Source organism: Melanotaenia boesemani, chromosome 23 (assembly GCF_017639745.1).
Source record: "Melanotaenia boesemani isolate fMelBoe1 chromosome 23, fMelBoe1.pri, whole genome shotgun sequence".
NCBI classification, from domain to species: domain Eukaryota; kingdom Metazoa; phylum Chordata; class Actinopteri; order Atheriniformes; family Melanotaeniidae; genus Melanotaenia; species Melanotaenia boesemani.
The window spans coordinates 14,410,412-14,429,427 of NC_055704.1; the positions used below are offsets into that span (position 1 = coordinate 14,410,412).

At 40.9% G+C, this 19,016-nt stretch overlaps 1 protein-coding gene and 1 long non-coding RNA gene across 3 annotated transcripts in view; one reads left to right on the forward strand and one right to left on the reverse strand.

The window, feature by feature from the left end:
- Positions 1 to 19,016, forward strand: part of LOC121634514 (transcription factor ETV6-like) — a 43,026-nt gene that overhangs the window by 828 nt on the left and 23,182 nt on the right. Inside the window, exon 2 of one of the 2 annotated variants that reach the window (XM_041977189.1) lies at positions 2,899 to 3,028. In XM_041977189.1, coding sequence (XP_041833123.1) covers positions 2,899 to 3,028 — 130 coding nt within the window. The remainder of the gene's footprint in view (positions 1 to 2,898; positions 3,029 to 19,016) is intronic. The other variant, XM_041977190.1, reaches the window with a different exon arrangement.
- LOC121634515 lies at positions 12,696 to 13,151 on the reverse strand. The gene is made up of 3 exons (XR_006009253.1): positions 13,027 to 13,151; positions 12,862 to 12,919; positions 12,696 to 12,782 (listed from the first exon to the last, which is right to left on the reverse strand). It is a non-coding gene; the product is annotated as an uncharacterized LOC121634515 (long non-coding RNA).

Here is a 19,016-nt window from a genome sequence, read left to right on the forward strand (position 1 = left end):
ATTAAGTTAAGATATTGACTCAAAGAAAGAAATTGGGTGACACAGATAGCTTTTCTACTTTGTGTTTGCGGAAAAACTACACATGGGGTCTGAACCTTGGGGAAAAACAAATGTCCATAATAATATAACAAAAGAAACTGATGTCTGATTTAGGGTTTTGCATGTTGGTAAGACTGTGTTTCACATGGTGCAATCTAAATGATCCTGCCATTAATCAGTAATGAACCAAATCCATAGTTGTAACCCTCGAAAAAGGACAAACAGCAGGGGATTCAAGCCAATACTGACCAACACAGACTTCCTCCAAGCACTTGAAAATTAACTGATTGATCTGGAATTTGATATCTGATTAAGCCTTGGGGTCTGTGATTTCTGTTGGTTTGCGTTTGTTGGTCAGACAAAAAGTATCTGAAGATGGCACTTTGGCCTTTTAGAATTGATTTTTTTATTATGATTATACAGTAAGTTGCAGTCCTGCAGCCTCCTACACTAGAGATTTAATAATGACTGAAAATAAATGAAGTGTTTTTTTATGGGGGCTGTCTGCTCATTATTGACTCTGATGTCAGTGCAGGATTACCGAAGTATGATCAGCACTAGACTCCAAGAAGTTCCACTTCTGACAGCGAGAGGGGACGGTTTCCCCCTCGCCTTTACTCTGCAGCTCTTTCTTAGACTTATCACTTTGTCTTTATTGCAAACTTCATACCTGGTCTCAGCATCTCTGCAAAAACTGACCCAGCTGAAGCAGTTTGAAGATGCTGGATGGTTGGATTTTTAGAACAGAGGAGAGAGGGGGCTTGTCTTTACTGCAGGAGGAGGAAATAAGGGGGCTAAGAGATTATTGCTTGGCTTCCACAGGAAATTCCTGGTACATGCTGTTGGCATGCAGGTCTCAAAGCGGCTGGGTGGTGACAGTAGGCTGAAACCAAAGGAAGAAGAAGAAAAAAAAAAACCCTAACAAAACCCAGTCTTCATTTCCTCGTGAAGTTCAGGTGGCTTTATGTTCTGTGTGCACTTACAGGAAAGGAAGCCATTCAACATAGAATGACCGCAGACTGTAAATACATATGTACTAACCTAGATTTGGTGCTGTATGTGTCCTGTACGGTAAAAGACCTAAGTATCTTAAAATTCAAGCCACAAAGAGATGTAAAATAAAGCAAGAAAGACCATAAAACCAGTGAGTTGCTTTACAACTTAAAGGACAGATCGCTCATGAAAGCTCGATTATAATAAATTGAACAACTATATAAAGGACAATTAAATGCGTTTCACATTGAATGGGCTTATTTTTTTAGCTTTACAAAGATAAAGATTCAGCATCTTCTTATAATACCCCTGGAAGTCACGATTTATCAAATATTTCCCTCAGTTATTACGTTTCCTTTCATTATATACTTCCCAGGCTTGAATGAAGTATGTGGGACTGTGTTACACTACATGGGAAACGTCTTCTTTTAGCTTGTTAGGCCTGATCTTTTTCCCGTTTCCCTGGCCTGTTACATAGCATAAAAACAACCGACCAGTTAAGGCGACAACATACTGGTACCACACATTTTTATGGTTTCTTCTGTTATTTTCAGGTCAAATCCTGGAACTGAAACTGTGAAGTGTGTGTGCAGGGTACCTGGACAACTCCAGTTCAACACACACACACATGCAGGAATGATTTGATTTGTAGTCTTGGAAGATTTACGCTACTTCCACTGATTTCATTTTTAATTTTTTCTGCAAAGATGGAATTATTAAAAAAAAAAAACGTGCATGTCCACACAAAAACACTGAAAATGCTGTTGTATGTATGGCAGGCCTGTAGGTCTGCTGCCACAGAAATACAATGTTGGTGGAGTAAAGGTAGCATCTACTTTTTTGGGATCTAATCTTACAGATCTGACCCTAAAGGGTGGAGGTTGACATGCTGCAAGAAGTTGATTGTTTGTTTTTAAGCCACATGCCAAGTAGAAGAAGTCATTCTCATCCTTTGTTTCTATGTAAAACTCTTCTGCAATATAATTGGAGAAAGGCATGGTGCCTCTTAAGATGTCACACTTTTACACAGCTGGGGCATTTAACTGGCTTATACCCCACCTACCAGGTAAGGGTAGGGTTGGTTGTGGAAATGCAACATAGATCAGAGTTTACTGAACCAAACTGTCCCCATCCTAAGTCCATGGTGGATACAGGCTTATGTTTCTTTCTCTTGCGCATCATTCAAGGTCTACAAATATCTGTAATATTTGGACAAATCTCTTGATTATTTGCTTAAATCAATCCATTATAGAAATAGATTAACTGCCTATAAAGTCTGCACAATAACCTAAAAACATATAAGTTGAGACTGAAGATTTCTTTCTAAAAAAAAAAAGTGTCTTTAAAACATAATTTTTTTTTGTTTTTATTTAAAAAAGAAAGAAAAAATTAAAAATACTTTGGCAGAAAAGTAGCTTGCAATGCTGTTTCAGCTTCAAATCAGAAAACTTGTTTAACATTCCTGCACGAGAATCATTAAAACCTCAACAACGAATTTAGTTAAATTTAGACTAAAATGACAAATATCTGCTGGTTCCAGCTTTTCAAATCTGCCTAATAATTTTTATTTTAGATGTTGTACTAGTGCACCAATGGATAGAAGAGTTGGAGGTCAAAATGTTGCACAGATTTATTCGGCTCCTCAGTGTTGCAAAGTGCACATGTGCTAAAAGTATTGCAGAAGGTGACCTCACCGCTCTTCGGGGTCGTGCATCAGTTTGTCAGAGACACGTTTCCCTCTTTTTGTAGCGGTTGTTGTGTGTACACGGCGAGGTGAGGCGAGTCGGCGTGGGGCTGTTTGGGTTCAGGGCCGGTGCATCGTGGAGCTTTGTGAGCCATGCTTTGTGTCTCTGTGTCTATTCATAGCAGGAGAGGAGCTCTTTCAGTCCTTCCGCGAACCCGCTGCCAAACTCCACTTCCTCCCCCGTCCATGCTCCCGCCGCGAGGCCAGCCAGCCGAATGGAGGACGAGCCTGCCAGGCTGCCTGCGCACCTGCGTGAGTCACACACACTTGCACACACAGATGACCACTGACTCCTACACACATCAATCATTCGGTCATCTGAACAGGACAGATTCTTTTTTTTCCAAGCATCTGACTTTGGAAATGTTTTAGTTTGGCCAAAGTGATGATCCAGGTAGTCGGTTTTAGATTTATTTTTCTTCTCACACCAAAAATCACATGTCAGTCAGGCTGTGTGGGCGGGACAGCGACATCTTTGGATCTTACTGTTGACACAGTCTTAGAGTTCAGCAAAGCAAACAGAGTGATATCTAAAGGAGAACAGACATGAATAAGAAAAGGTCCCGAAGTATTTACTTTTACAAAAATTTTAAAACCCATCACATCCAGACAGGATGATGGAGGGAGAAGAAGAAGCTGCTGGAGAAGGAAAGGCTGGGGTAAGAACGAGGAAGGAAGCTGACACTTACTGTAGGTGTACAAACACGTAATGCTCACATCTCTGACATCATGTCCCCATTTCTTCCAAACGCTGGATTACAGGCACACTTGATCATCAATCACACCAACAGGACAAGTTAATAGTTGCTTAGAAAAAGAGGAAGAAAAAGGGGCAGATTGAATGTAAATAACTGGGTGAGTGGAGAGATCTAGTGAGGTTGTGAAATGGACTGAAACTGGGTCTGAGCTTCAGATTGTTTGCAGCTCTGTTGAAAACAACTGAGTCAGAGTTCGATGAAACAGCAGCTTTGTGGGAATTCTTTAGATAACTAAAAACATGCTTGTCCTCCTATTAGAGGAAAGTTGAATTTATGAACAATAAAACCAAACTCGATTCACAAAGGTCCTTATAGATACAAGTCGCATCTATCTTGTTAACTTCTTTAGAAAAATGTGGAGGAGGCAATAAAATTTTCTGTCTGAGGAACAGAGAGACAACCATAGATGTAATATCAATGACACCTTAACATAACATCCCCCGTTATCGCAACCTTTTTCTCATTTCCATAAGAATGGCTTCTTGACAGCCATCCCTCCATGGAGAAAAGGACATCTTTTTCAGTTACTGTTCATTGGCTGTTCATCGTGTCTTCTTTTCTCTTGCATACCATGCTCAGATATGCCAGGTTGAATGTTCTTGGCTTGTAGAAGTATACTATGACTGTATGCTTTCAAGCCATCTTTAAGTTGCAGCTCTTTCTGTAATGATGTCTCTGGTGGATCTCAGTAAGCTGAGAGGTATTGCTGAAACAGGCATAACTGGTCTTGTGTTAGCTAACATTGCTAAACTTTTGGAACGAGGCTTCTGTGGCAAACAAATTCCAAGCTCTCCCCACTGAGTAAGGCACGAGCCCATTTAGTTTAGCTTTTATAACACAGTATAGAGATTTATGATTTAGTGTTTCATTTTATTTCTGGCTCAGTTTGTTCTGGGGTTAGTCTGCTGTTCTGATGTGACAACCAGTGGTTAGATAGTGCACCTTTTAAAGGCCCCCAAAAGGAGTTGAGAACAAGGTTCTCCGTGTATCGTTGTGCTAACTCCACCTGCTTGATGCAACTCTGATGTTTGGCTGTGTTAAAATGATGCAGACCCACTTTGTTTTAGAAAAGAAAAGCTGCAGCAATGATCAATGAACTCCAGCTTAGTTACTCACTTGTTGCATTGGGGAGCTTTATGCTTCATCTGTGTCTGCAAGCAAAAATGTAAACGGTATAGATTAAAATTATCTGAGGATATGCAGTCAGTATGATGCATTTCTTTGGAATCACTGATTGTGTGTATGTGTGTTAATTAGCCGTTTGGTCTTTTTCCCAGCCAATGACAGAGGACTGCATTCACCACTGCCTTTTATTTTTAGAATTAACCAATGACAGGAAGGTGAAACAGGTTGGTTAGTCATGGTAAAATCTGCTGAAATGTCGAGGAAAACTATGAGCTGTAGCAGTCCCAGTTGTTTTGAGATTATAGTTTGGTTGCATCTGCCCGTTCATCTCTTAGCCAATCATAATGGAGGTGGGTCTGGAGTTGGGCCAAAAGGTAGACTCACAGTTCAAAGAGTAAACTGGAGCTTCTTCATCCACGCACCCGTCAATGTTTAACCAGCTTTTTTATTTTTCCTAGTTAAGTGTGAAGTTCAGGGCTTGTTGTGGGGCGCCGGTCTGAGCGGCTGCACTGGCTGAAGCTGGATGAGCTGAACAGGAAACTCCCTCAGCGCACTTCCTCTTTTGCATTGTTGCAGAAAAAGGAAGAAGGCCCAACAGGTCCGCGTTGAGTTTCCTGTCAAGTAAACCGATGGGTCAGTTCACATCCGCAGACGCGTGGAAGTCCTTCTGTGTTTTAATGAGATTTTAAACTCAGTTCCTCACACAGACTCGTCTCTCACACACACACACCTGCAAGTCAGGAAGAGGTTTAAATTTCCTCTTCTGCGTTTGGTTTCTGGCTGTTGCTGGTGAAGATCCTCTGTCTTCTTTCAGACAGAACGTAACTCGTCTCCGTCACGACTCATGGTCCAAAAAACATCCCATCTTGTCCCTTCTCATCCTTGCTGTCTAAACACACATGCTGGAAAACAAGCTGTCTGTTAACCCCCACACTCAGAGGGAGATTTGTCCTAGGCAAAGGGGGAGGTGGAGGGAAAAAGAAGAGAAAGACGAGGAGGAGGACAGGGGAGTGGAGGAGGAGGAGAGGGGTGAAAAAAGACAGAAAGAAAAAAGAATGAGGGAGGAAATTGCAGTGTGGGCAGAAATCCGCCATCTCCATTTCCTGGGGAGGAAGTGGATTAGATCGGGGAGAGTTGCAGCCTGCTCCTCACACTAAAGAATGCTACCAGGCTCAGTTTTTAACCCTTTCAGCCACACATCACTGAAACACTCTAAACCCACTAGAGGGTCGTCTCTAGTCACAGCTAAAATATCTTTTTTTTTCTTTTTACTTGTTTTTGCTGTGTTTAAATCTTTTCCATCCACATTTTTTATTCTTATCAGAAAATGTCTAATAAGTTATTTTCCATTCATTATATTTTTTTTGTGTAAAACCACCTCACAGTTTGTGCCGTTAATGTCAACAACTTCAGTACATTAAAACTGATATCTGAAGGACATATATATATATATACATATATACATATATATATATATACATATATATATATATATATATATATATATACATATATACATATATATATATATATATATATACATATATACATACATATATACATATATATATATATACATATATACATATATATATATACATATATATATATATATATACATATATACATATATATATATATATATATATATACATATATACATACATATATATATACATACATATATACATATATATGTATATACATATATACATACATATATATATATATATATATATATATATATATATACATACATATATATATTTATATATACATACATATATATATTTATATATATATATATATATATATATATATATATATATATATATATATATATATATATATATATATATATATATATTAATAATAATAATAATAATAATAATAATAATAATAATAAACAAAAAAGTTTTTTTCTTTTATAACCCGAGTTACTTTTGAATTATAAGTAATTTAAATTGCGACTAATTGCTTACTCTTCTGGCCTTTTTGGTGATACTGGACTTCTGCTCTGTCCCCCAAATGCTCTTCATCCAGTCATGTAACCATTCTCAGTGTTTCCTTCCGTTTCGTGTACAAACATTTGCATCTACCAGGAAGTGTGAAGTAGATCTGCTTCTTCACTGACACACAGAGGAAAGTTGCTGTGCTGACAACGGACTTAGTCAGGTCCATATATATTAAGAAGTTGTTATTTTTGCTGCTTGCCAAAACATTCAAGTGACAAGTTACAAGTTATCTAACCAATATAGGCTTAAAGTGCACATTCTCAGCTTTAATTTGATGGTATTCACATTTAAATTGGAGGAAAGGTTTAAAGATTACGACTCTTTAAAATGTAGCTGCCTATTTTTTTTCCAAGGGACCAAAAGTAATTGGATATTTAAAAATATTTCATGGGCTATTCCCTCTTTAACCAATCAGGTATAAGGTCTAGAGTTGATTCCAGGTGTGGCATTTACATTTGCAATATATTTTTCTTCCATTTTCTATTTATCACAAATTATATTGATAAGAATGTAGATTTTTTTCCTCTTGTATATGCACCGCGAACACTCCTTGGGCTTCCACAGTTAGCAGTGGGCTCAGCCCTCCATCCACACCAGAACGGTGTTTGTCTGAAGGCACTAAGATTTACAGCCGTCACTCATGCCTGGAATTTAGCTGTGCATACAACTGCAATGAGAAACGCTGCTCTCTTTGAGATGCAGAAGACAACTTCAGCCCACACTCTCGCTAAGAGACGAGCTACATCAGGGGAATTATTTCCGCAGTGGATCCCGTATGATAAGGATCTAGATGGAACGAGATCACGGATGCAATTGTGTTGCATATCTCTATGAAAGATATGAAGTCATTACACAGTGGAAAATTCAGGATGTTATTTATTTATTTTGCTGTAATTCATTTATATAAATAAAATATAAACATTTTGCATGCAAAAGCTATAAGTTAAATATGGTTTTTAATAAGTTTATTATATTTTTAAGAAAGAAAAGCTAAAAAAAATGGATTAAAATTAGAAGTTGGAATTGGTAAAAAATCACCCAGCCCTAGTTCTGGAACAGCATTCTTTGGACAGATTAAACTAAGATCAACCTGTACCAGAATGATGGGAAAAGAAAGTATGAAGAAAGCTTAGAACAGCTTGTGATCCAAAGTACACAATGTCTTCTGCAAAACACGGTGGAGGCAGTTAGATGGCAAAAACATCCATGGAGTTCTAACAGCTCTGGGTCACTGGTGTTTTTTGATGATGTGACAGCAGACAGAAGCAGCTGGAGGAAATCTAAAGTTATAGAGATTTGCTTTCTGATCAGATTCAGCAAAGCTGATTTGGAAGTCACATCAAGTACAGATGAACAATGACTGAGAACATAGTGCAGAAGCAACCCAGGAGTTTTTTTAAGGCAAAGGAATGGAATATTCTGCCATGGTTGATGGTCAGTCATCAGATTTCCTAAAATGAGGAGATTTTACATAAGAATGGTTGCAGTTCCCTAAATGCTTTGTAGGATACTTTAGTTGAACTATATGAATTAAACCTGAAAGTTTGCACTTCAGTTACATCTTATTTGTTTAATTTAAAATCCACTGGCATAGAAAGCCCAAATCATGAAAATGGTGTTATTGTCCAAATATTTCTGGGCCTAACTATATTTAATAGCTGCTTCCAATGAATTACATGTAGAGTATTGAGGTGAGTTACTGACATTCAGCTTTTTATAGTAAAGATGATCACAGAAGTTACTTTTTCATGGTTCTGGGTGTACTAGATCATTTCAATGGACTACTGTTTGTGTTGCAGAATGCAAGCATGAGGGGAGGTGACGACTCCACCACAATAAGTGACATTATGTGAATGTGCAACTTGTTGGAATCAGTTTTTTGGGGGAAAACTTATCACATAACAGAACTACAGACAATTTACCTGATGACAACTTTTTCCCACATTGAGCGGTGAACTGGACAGCTTCATAGTTCTGTACATTTAACATGTGCTGTGCAGTTTTACAAATAAGATGGCTGCTGTTCCTCATGATAATTCTCTGTTATTCCTAGTTTATTGTCTCTTCTGTGTCACCTGACTGGATCTACGGAACACGGACAGGACAGAATAGTCAGTTTAAGTGTTGAGGAATGAGAACTATCTCTCCTCGCGTTCATTTATGCCTATTTTGGTACGCTTTCAAAAAGCTTAAAACAGAGCAGTACCACTGAAAATCATGGGGGCAGTGTTGAGTACTATAGCTTATATGAAACCAGTGAAAGGAACACAGAAGAAGCTGCAATGTATTTCATGGCTGCAAAGACAACCACCATCTACTGCACAGCCTCTTTTTATGTCTCTCTCTGAGAATGTGTGTTATCATGATTTGCAACATGTTGACATTTTTTTTAAGTCTGGTTTTGATTAAACGTAAGCTTGTTTCATACTCTGCACAAAGTAAGAACTTTCTTGTTCTCAAGGCTGCAAGAACAAGAAAAAAGCTTGCGTTGGTCCGATCAATTCATACTCTACGAGAACTTTCGTCCGCAATGGGGTGGGAATTACTGTGAGGGGTGTCTGTGTGTTTATGTGCAATGAACAACTGATGCAGCGATTTTGTACTAAACAAGAAACTTCAAACCGCAGCAGTGTATGTGTCTTTATATACTACGTGTGTTGTATTCATTTTCATACTTTTTCACCACTTCGATCAGCTATTAATTGAAACTGTCCGTTCAACCTCGCATCAACAGATGTGGAAGTGACAACTTTCTGCTTAACGTTTTCCGCGTTTACTATGCCCGCCTTAAATGTCTGACTAATCACACAAAACGTCTCGGAGCCCCACGGTAAGAAAGTTCTGTTCGGCTAATTGTTGAGAACAAGCTGCAAGATGTCCCCAACCACGTTCGGCCCCAAGAACATGAAAAAAGTTCTTGCTTGTCGCAGAGTATGTAACAGCCTTTGGATAATATTTCCTTTTTAAAAGAGATAATTCCCTTGCTGAAACCCAAAGTTCCCTTATGTTGAGTTCTTTTAGGCTTTTTTTATGTTTATCTATGCTCAAACAACTTAGTAAGTCCAATCGATGTTCTGAAGATGTTCCTTCTCAGTGCGAATACTGTATTAAATTTCATTGCCATTTTAGCCTCTGCTACAAACTGAGCTGAATACTGTCTTTAAAATGTTACCATCATTCGTGATGTCATGTTTATTAGAGTTTCATGTCTTCAGATTGTGGTTAAATTGGTTGTAATTTTTAAACATCTTGTGTTTAATCTGCCTGTCTTACAGTGAAAATTGAAAACTTTCAAGGTCTGGATTTTTGATGGACATTTTGTTCCCCTTGTATCATCTGACATTGAAAATCTATATCTGTTGCATTCTTATTCAGTAAAGATCTGAAACAGACTTAACTATGAGCTTTGACTCAGATAATTTTAAAAACAAAAGCAGAAATTATTATTCTGTGGTTTTAAAAATGTCTTCCAAGGAGTTGTGCTGTAGCAATTGGCAGAAGTGTCAACTGAAACATCAGCCTCAGGGCCACTGTCAACTGTACATTAATTTTTTGTATTTTTCTTCAATGGAAAGACGTCAGCAACTATAAAGTCAACTTCTGCAAGCCTGTACAGACACTATGGGTTTTAATTCGTTCGTAACCCTGGCAGCGTCGGCCAACTTAGTGCCTACACACCAAGCAGGCTACAAGTGAAGGCTAGTTGGTGGAGAAAACGGTGAATTATTTCAAGGTCTATATCAGAGGGGCAGCTGTCTCATTCTACAATAAACGTGCATGAAATGCACAAAAGCAGCGACTGCCACAGAAGAAATATCTTCCAGGGTGATTAAAAAAAATCTATGTCCATGGAAACAAGAATGGCTAGTTTCATTGGTGTCTGTGTGCACGCTCACAGCTGGGTTTGGACTATGCATGCTCGTATGAGTGGGTGGATGAGTGTGAGTGAATCTTGTCTTTGTGTGAAGCTTGCCAGAGGTAATGTAGGTGTATACTGTATCTGTGTGTGCGTGCGTGTGTGTGTGTCTTACCGTACATCACTGCAACCCCCTCCTCCTTAAGCATCCTTTGGGGTCTCTCTCTGTTTTCTGTTTTTTTTCTGCTTTTATGGTTTGTTACCCTTTTACAGCAGGGGGAGCGGGTGTTAAAAAAAAAAGTGTGTGTGCGTGCGTGTGTGTGTGTGTGTGTTGGGTCTTTCTAAGGGGAAATTTCCTGCCCCTGGAAGCAGCTCTTGTCCTCAGGAATTTCCTGAGTGGGCAGACAGCGTTTCCTGAATAAATGTTGTTGTTGTTAGTGTGTATTTGTGTGTGTGTGTGTGTGTATTTTAAGCCTTTTCTCCTCTGAAAGGGAAACTGTTCTCACATGCCATCGTATGAGCTGAGCGCAGCCCCCTTCTCTTCCTGTTCGCGACACACTCCACATGGTGCTTCTAATATAATATGGGGGTGGTGGGGTCACTGAACTCAAAACATTACCACGCACATACAAAACCAAAAAACAACACACCGATGTTGTGTTGTTTTCAGGGTTTTATAGATAGAGTAACACTGACTAAAAATGCTTCTCCTCTTGTTAAATGTCCAGGTAATGAAATCTCTTCCATGTGCTTTGTAAACACTCTTTTGGTAGCTCTTTCCTGCCACACAGGAAGTGATGTGTTTTTATTTATGAGAGAAAGAAGGAATGTTTATTGTGACTTTGACCAACTGCACACACTTAAACAGCAAATGGATATTTCCAAGGCAGAAAATGTATTATTGTAACATCCTAAAGTTGCGACATTTGAATGTGTCAGTTGTGATAACAGGTCTATGTTGGTCTATGGTTAGGCTTCTGAAACTTTAGGTTACTGTCGTAACCCCGGTTCTCTGAGTAGCATGAATTGAGTGTCTCACTATGGGGAACGCCTACTGCGTGACCTCGTCAGAAGCTCAAATTTTCATTACGCCAGCCCTTAGTGGCTGGCACTGGTGACGTACGTATATGTCTGGAGAAGCTCCGAGCCCCTATATATAGGGCTGACATAGCGTCAGTTGTCATTCAAAACAAGCTCACCTCGACCTTGCTTCTGCTGCAAGGAGGGTGATGTGGTGAGACACTGTAACATCCAACTTATAAAACCTAGCGAATGTATGCGGGGAAGCCCAACATGCCGATGCACACACGTCTTGGATTGAAACTCCCTTAAACAATGCCCAAGAGGTTGCCAGGCTCCTTGTGGTGTGTGCACGGAGCCCCCCAGGTGGCTGCAGTGTATGCCAGGGCAATAGCCCCCACTATCCAGTGGGAAAGAAGCTGCTTAGACACAGGTTTCCCAACATATGGTTTGGCCCAGGACACAAACAGCTGGTCACTTTTCCTAAAGGACTTGGTTCTGTCCAAATAAATCCTATGTGCCAGGACAGGGCACAAAGAATGTAAAAGCTTCTGCTCTTTGGAGGCAAAAGGCGGGGGACAGAAGGCTGCTAGCTCTATAAGCAAGGATGAGTCTGTAACCTTAGGGATGAAGGCTGGATTAGGCTACAAGCTAACCTTAGTATTTTCCGGAGAAAACCGGATGCACGGCGAATTTACAGACAGTGCATGTATCTCACCAACACGCTTAGCCAAAGCTAAAGCAAGCAGTAAGGCCATCTTTAAAGACAACAGTTTCATATCCACCCGTTCAAGCAGTTCAAAAGGAGAACTGGTTAGAGCATTCAGAACAGCAGGAAGGTCTCACGACGGGGCCAATGGCCTAGACACGGGCTATTTGCGGCGCGCGCCCTTGATAAAACAACATACCAAAGGATGCTGGCCAACAGTTTTTTCATCAAAGCCAACATGACAGGCCGAAATTGCAGCCAAGTACACCTTGATGCAGGGACGGACTGGGACAAAAAAGCAGCCCTGGACTTTGACTCAGCCCGGCCCAAAATTGATACGCAAACTCAACGCCACCACCTGGCACAGATACTGTACTGTCTAAATTATACCAATAGCGATGGCCTTAGTTAATGCATAAGGTGTTGTGTTATGAGCACTGTATAGGGTTTGAACTTGAATACTCACAATAAGAAGATGCTGTAGTTTCTTCTCCGTCTGACTGAGCCAAAATAAAACAGGTCTCTAAAATACACAACACATAATCTTTGGTTTATTATAAATCACAAACTATTATTTTGTAAAGTATCTGTAATATACTTACAATGAAAAGAAGATGTAGTTTCTCTCTAGTTTCTCAGACTCAGCCAAAAAACAGGTAACTAAAACACACAACACATAATCTTTGGTTTATCATAAATCACAAACAATTAGTCTGTAAAGTATCTGTTACTATTTAATTTTTTTTAAATTACATTTAAATACTTACCTTAAAAAACCCAGCTAGGATCTGTGGCGTTTTCCTCAATGTTGGGGGATTAAGAGTTTCTTTAACAGGTCACTTTTTTCTGCAACTCTGTCAATGACCAAGTCATTGTCAAGAGACATGAGGATGTCTTTTTCTGTGCTCATAAGCATGAATGCTTCCAGGTGCTCTTGTGACTGCGTGCTCCTTATGCGACTTTTGATGTGTTTGAGAACAGAGAAGGTTCTCTCACAGGCTACCTGTGTCACAGGCAGAGTAAGGAGGAACTTGTATGCCCAGCCTAGGATATGATAGGCATCTGTGAAGAGGTTGTAGCGTTTCAGAATTTGGTAGCAGCAAACTGGGCAATCCTTACAAGATTTGCACTGTTTATTTAGTACATCTGTGTCTTCATCATCATTACAGTTATCCTCTACCATCCTCACTTTGTACTCTTCAAGAGCAGACATTTTAAGTCGTGGCCACTGAGCTGCCAAACATTTTAACTCAGACTGCAAATTGACAGCTGTTGCTCCACTGTTAAATCTGAGCAAACATTTGCTCAGTTCTTGAAATGCAGAATCAGGCAGAGTGTTCAATGATACCTCAGCAAAGTTTCTTGGATCAAGAAGGGCCAAGTCAGCATAGAGTGTACCATGGGTCAAAAAAACGCCTGTGGATGCTCTCTGTGATTGTATCCATAATCTGGTTATGGACCTCAACTTCATACTGTCTGTCTGCATCTGTGAAAGTCTCAACACTTGCCGTTTCACCAGCCATCATCTTCCTTTTCCTCTTCCTCTTCTGTGGATGTGCTGCCTCCAACTCAAGCTCACAGTCCTCTTCCTCCATGAGTTGTGCATTTACCCATTGGATGAAGGTATCAGCAGCTTGCTTAATGGACTCAAAATCTCTTGCCATGTTCTTAACAGAATCTTGAGTTGCCATGACCATCCTGTGGGCACTTAAGATATCTAGTCTACTTGACTGTAGATATTTTGACAGTGGTGTTGTGACCTCAAAAATCCGCATGAAAAGCTGGGCAGTTAACACTGTGTCATACTTCATCAACGCCTCTAAGAATCCCCTAGCTTTGACACGCACTGCAGTTTTTAAGTTGGGTTGACCTTGGAAGATGCTGAGTGTCATGAGGACATCTACATACAAAGCTTGTTCTGGTTTTCCAAATGAACCAAAGATTCTCTTCAAGGCTACATCTTTGGCCCACCATCTTGTCTCTCCAATAACAGAAAGACGCCTGTGTCGGGTTTCCTGACTTCTTTGTTCCCACACGTTCATCCTTTGATAAGACTCACGAATAAACACAGCAATGTCATTCATGAGTGAGAAGAGGGACCCACTAGATATGGCCACTTCAGTTGTATCAGCCAGGACCAGGTTTAGCACATGAGCATAACACCAAACATGTATTTGGTTAGGGGCTTTGAGTGAGAGGAGGGTAGAGAAGCCTCTGTACTGGCCCTGCATGTTTGATGCACCATCGGTAGCATTGCTGACACAGTTACTGATGTCCAGATTAAAGCGTTCCATCACATTTGTTAGCATCTGAACAAAATATTGGCCAGTGGATGCCTCACACTTGACCACTGCAAGAAGCCGTTCCTGAATTGCATCTGTAACATATCTCAAAATTACAGAGCACTGCTCATGGGATGTGATGTCCTGGGTTGTATCTATCTGAACAGAAAACATCTTGCTTTCAGCAACCTCTTTTGCTATGGTCTCCTGAATTAGCAACTGTACTGTGGAGATGACTGTGTTCACAGTGTTTTTGGATAAAAATGTTACAGCAGCACCACGACCCCTGGTCTGTGACTGATGCATCTGTTTACTTTTTGCTATGCACTCAGTGAGATGTTCCTTCAGGCATACACCGTATTTCCCTAGAAGAGTGATGAGCTCTAAAAAGTTGCCATGGTCGATGTTGTGGTCATCAAGAGTGTATGCTGCCTCCGACTGCTGTCCTCGATAACTCAGTCCTCTCTTTCCAATGAACTTCACCACATCAACTACACGTTCCAGCACTTGTCGTTTCTTCCTAACTTGATCTCTGTGAGCCACAATTTGGGGGCCATGTATTAAGCTGGCTATATCTGACTTGGATGCCCTCAAAAAATATGCCTCAGCACAACCTCTGTGCATGCTGCTTCGCTCATGCTCCTCAACTCTCTGACTGATATGATTCCAGTCCTGCATACCACTTATAAATGGATTGTTTACATTTGGTTTTGCAAATGCTAAACATACCACACAATAAAGTGTATGGTTTGCCTCACAGTATGTCAGCCACTTTCGGTCTGTGCCATCTTTGTGTTTAAAAAGCCTCTGTACCAAAAGCTGCTTGGTATTTCTCTGTGGATGGAAGGAAAAAAAAACATCCAGACTGTGATTATCAGGCTTGGGGCGCTCAAAGCAGTTTAAAGTGGAGCTGGGGGGGTCTCTGGGCCTTGGTCTATGCTCGACCTGAATAAACAAATGATGAATAGACTTTTAAAAAGTTATTAAAAAAATTAAAATCATTTAAAAAAATGTTTTATGTATTTAACACAGAACACCATACAATATAATGTTGTCCAAAGACAAAATAATATATTCACGCTATTTCCCTTTTTAAACTTAATCAATTAATAATCTTTATTAAAGCAGTAACTTAAATTATCTTACTGCACAAATATACCATTTCAATGAAAAACACCAGATTAAAAATATAACCTTTTTATTCAAAGTCTAGTTTTTGAGAAGTAACTGTATGTTACTGCAATTTTTAAAACATAAAACGTAGAAGTAAAAACTGAAAGCACTATCTACTGCCTACTGTCTTTTTTTATTTCTCTTTTATTTACTATTTTTCAATAATAATCCTACATGTGGCATTTAACAGCATAACTGTTTCAAGTTTAGCTATTTCAACTCCTACAGTAATGTTTTTATTTCATGTCAGCACAAGCATGTCACTCTCTCTTACTTTCTTATGTTCCATACTTACTTGCCCTGTGTCTGTCTGTGGAACTTCCACAAGCTCGACTCTCTGTCCCTCATTATTATGAACAGGTGCTGCCGTGGCGCTGCTGCTAGCTCTGGCTGGCTCTGTGCCGCTGGCGCTGCTGCTGCTGCTGCTGCTCCTGAACATATCTGTTAGTTTGTGGCATTTTGCAGCTTCATCATCTAAATTACGCTTTTTCTTATCCCTTGCTTTTTCTGCTCCACCTTTTTCTTTCCGTTTTTTATTCGTAGTACTTTCCATACTCGATTTTATCTTACTCTTCGTTTTAGATTTTCTTCTTCTGCTGTGCAATTTGTGCGCATTGGCGGATGACATTCAACTTTAAAGCGCATTGCTGCCACCTACAGGTCTGAGATGTGAAACAGCAGATTGTAGCACTGGTAACGTCTGCGGCCGGCCATCAGCTGCTGTGACAGCTGGCGGCCGGCCGTTACATAACAGCTGATGCAAATTACATACTGTATGTGACGGCCGGACCGGCCGCCAGCCGTCCTATAGCACCGGCCGTTCTGTGATTCTCCAGAACTCACAGATGGCCAGTCCGCCCCTGCCTTGATGGTTAAGAGGGCTTTGCCTTTGTCAATGAGGTCCTGAAGAAATGAAAGAATCACTTCCACTGAGCACTGAAAAGGCACAGCCTGAACTTCTGTGCGCCACTTTTCAAACACAGCCCTTTTGTGATGCTACAATGTCCTAGTTGAAGGTGCCCTAGCACACCGAATAGTGTCAATGACAGAAAGGGGCAGCTCACTGTATGGCTTGGATACAGTTGCTGCGATGTTGTTGAGCAGTTCCGGGGAAAATTGGCAACGACTGTTTCCCTGTCTTTTTGGCCGTGGGCAATTTCTTTTTTGCACGCCTGAACAGCAGGTCACAGGATGTTCAGTCGGGTGGCTGCATGCGTGCACATGTCCTGCTTATCAAAATCCAAGGGAGACGGTGTAGAGGGCTTGTCATCCATTCCTGCAAACCGGCTTTGCAGCTCCGCAGGTGTTAACTTTGGGGAAGGACTACTCAACCTCATCTGATAACAGGAGCTCCGAGTCGGCCGACTCCGCTCCGTCATTGTAACCCTCCCCTTCCAGGACCGGCAGTGTCCCGGCACACATCATCCGTCTCGAGCAGGGGAAACATGGCAGAGTCTGGCTGGGGGTCTGCATCCGCCCAGCTCAGACCAGGTGTAGCGACCAAGCTCTCACTCATATCCACTTCAGGGGTGGCCACTTTACACATCACTGGGTCTCCACCCGACAAGTTAGCCTGGCGAGCTAGCCTGCGGCAAAGCAGTTTACGTGGAAAGGCGGTGCAGTGGCTGCACTCGTCCGTGGAGACTATGGCAGCCTTGGTATGAGCTAGGCCTAGACACGTCGCACACATGGGATGAGTGTCCCAGGTGGATATCTTATTGCCACTAGGGCTGTACCTAATGACTATTCTGATAGTCGATTAGTCACCCACTATTAAAACGACTGGTCGACCAATCGGATTATGTATCTCATGATTATTATAAATGGCTCTTATTTCACTTTCAGCTTTGAAATCTTGCATGAGGTTGTTATGAAAGTCCGCCATGCCTCCTCTTTAAATGTTCGAGCATTGCAGACATACTTCCGTGGTACGCAAGGTCCGCTTGACAAATCTGGCATGCATTTAATTTATTTTATAAGTTTAACGTAAAGTTAGCCCAGACTTTTGACGTCCTCTGCTGCCGATTTGCTCCCTAGTCAGCCGCCATATTTTCCCGCTGGTGGACTTTATTGTGCATGTGCAACTCTCAGCAGAGATTAAAAAAAAGGAGACGATGTCTCACTCTGTAGTTTTTTTTCTCTCCTCTTTGCGCATGTGCAGTGTGCAACTCTCAGCGGAGATAGGATTAGAAGACGATGTCTCACTCTGTAGTTGTTTTTCTTTTGTTTGTTTTTTTTTTTGCCGACAATAGTCGACGGCTAAATTCGTTGTCGACTATTGTCGATAACGTCGACTAATCGTTGCAGCCCTAATTGCCACAGGGGCAAAGCTTGGGGTTTGCACCGGGGTTGAAAGCCGTAGCCATGTTTAGCTATGGGGCTATCAGAGCTAGCCTGATATTTAGCCCGCTTTGGCTTGTACAGCCAAAAACGTAACCTGACTAGCCATGAAAAGTAGACCAGAGTGGAGCTGCTCCTCGAGGTATTGCTCCCCCTTAGCAAAGTGTTGCCACTTCGTTAAGAGAAATATTGCTATTTCTTTTCAGTGGAAATTTTGCTACTCTGCACCTGTATAAGCTGCTGAAAAGTATTGCTACTCATCGTGAGCTTAGCAACTGTGTTGATGGGAACAAGCACCCGGTGACCGAGTTGTGCATCCAGTCGGTGGACAATTTAGCTTTGCGCCCAGGATACAGTTGTTGTAAGGCTTCTATGAGAAGCGAGAAGAGGTTTTTGAATGATGACTGATGCCATGTCAGCCCTATATATAGGGGCTCGGAGCTTCTCCGGACATAGACGTACGTCACCAGTGCCAGCCACTCAGGGCTGGCGTAATGATTTGAGCTTCTGACGAAGTCACGCAGTAGGCGTTCCCCATAGTGAGAATGCTATGAAAGAGAACTATAAAACATACAGTAAGTGACTGGAAGTAACTCTGTTCAAGGAGGCATATTGGTCTTTAAACGTTAATAAGTGAGTTTGCGTGACATTACTCAAACACAGAAAATGGCCACGACATCAGAGAAGATGGTTGAAATGAGAAGACGGTGTGTAGTTAGATTCTGATAACCTGATGTGAACACAGCCTGTTACATATTCTTCTCCCTATGTAAATAGGTATGTCCATTTTAAACGCCACTGCCCTAATATTTCTATGTCCTTTGCGTTGGTATGTTTTTAAGGCAACATATCCACCAGAGGGGAGTGCAGAGTAAGAGTTCACCTCCGAGTTCCGATGTCGGTTTTAGACAATAGTAAACATGGGGATGGTTGAGGAGATCATGACAATATACATTCTCAGA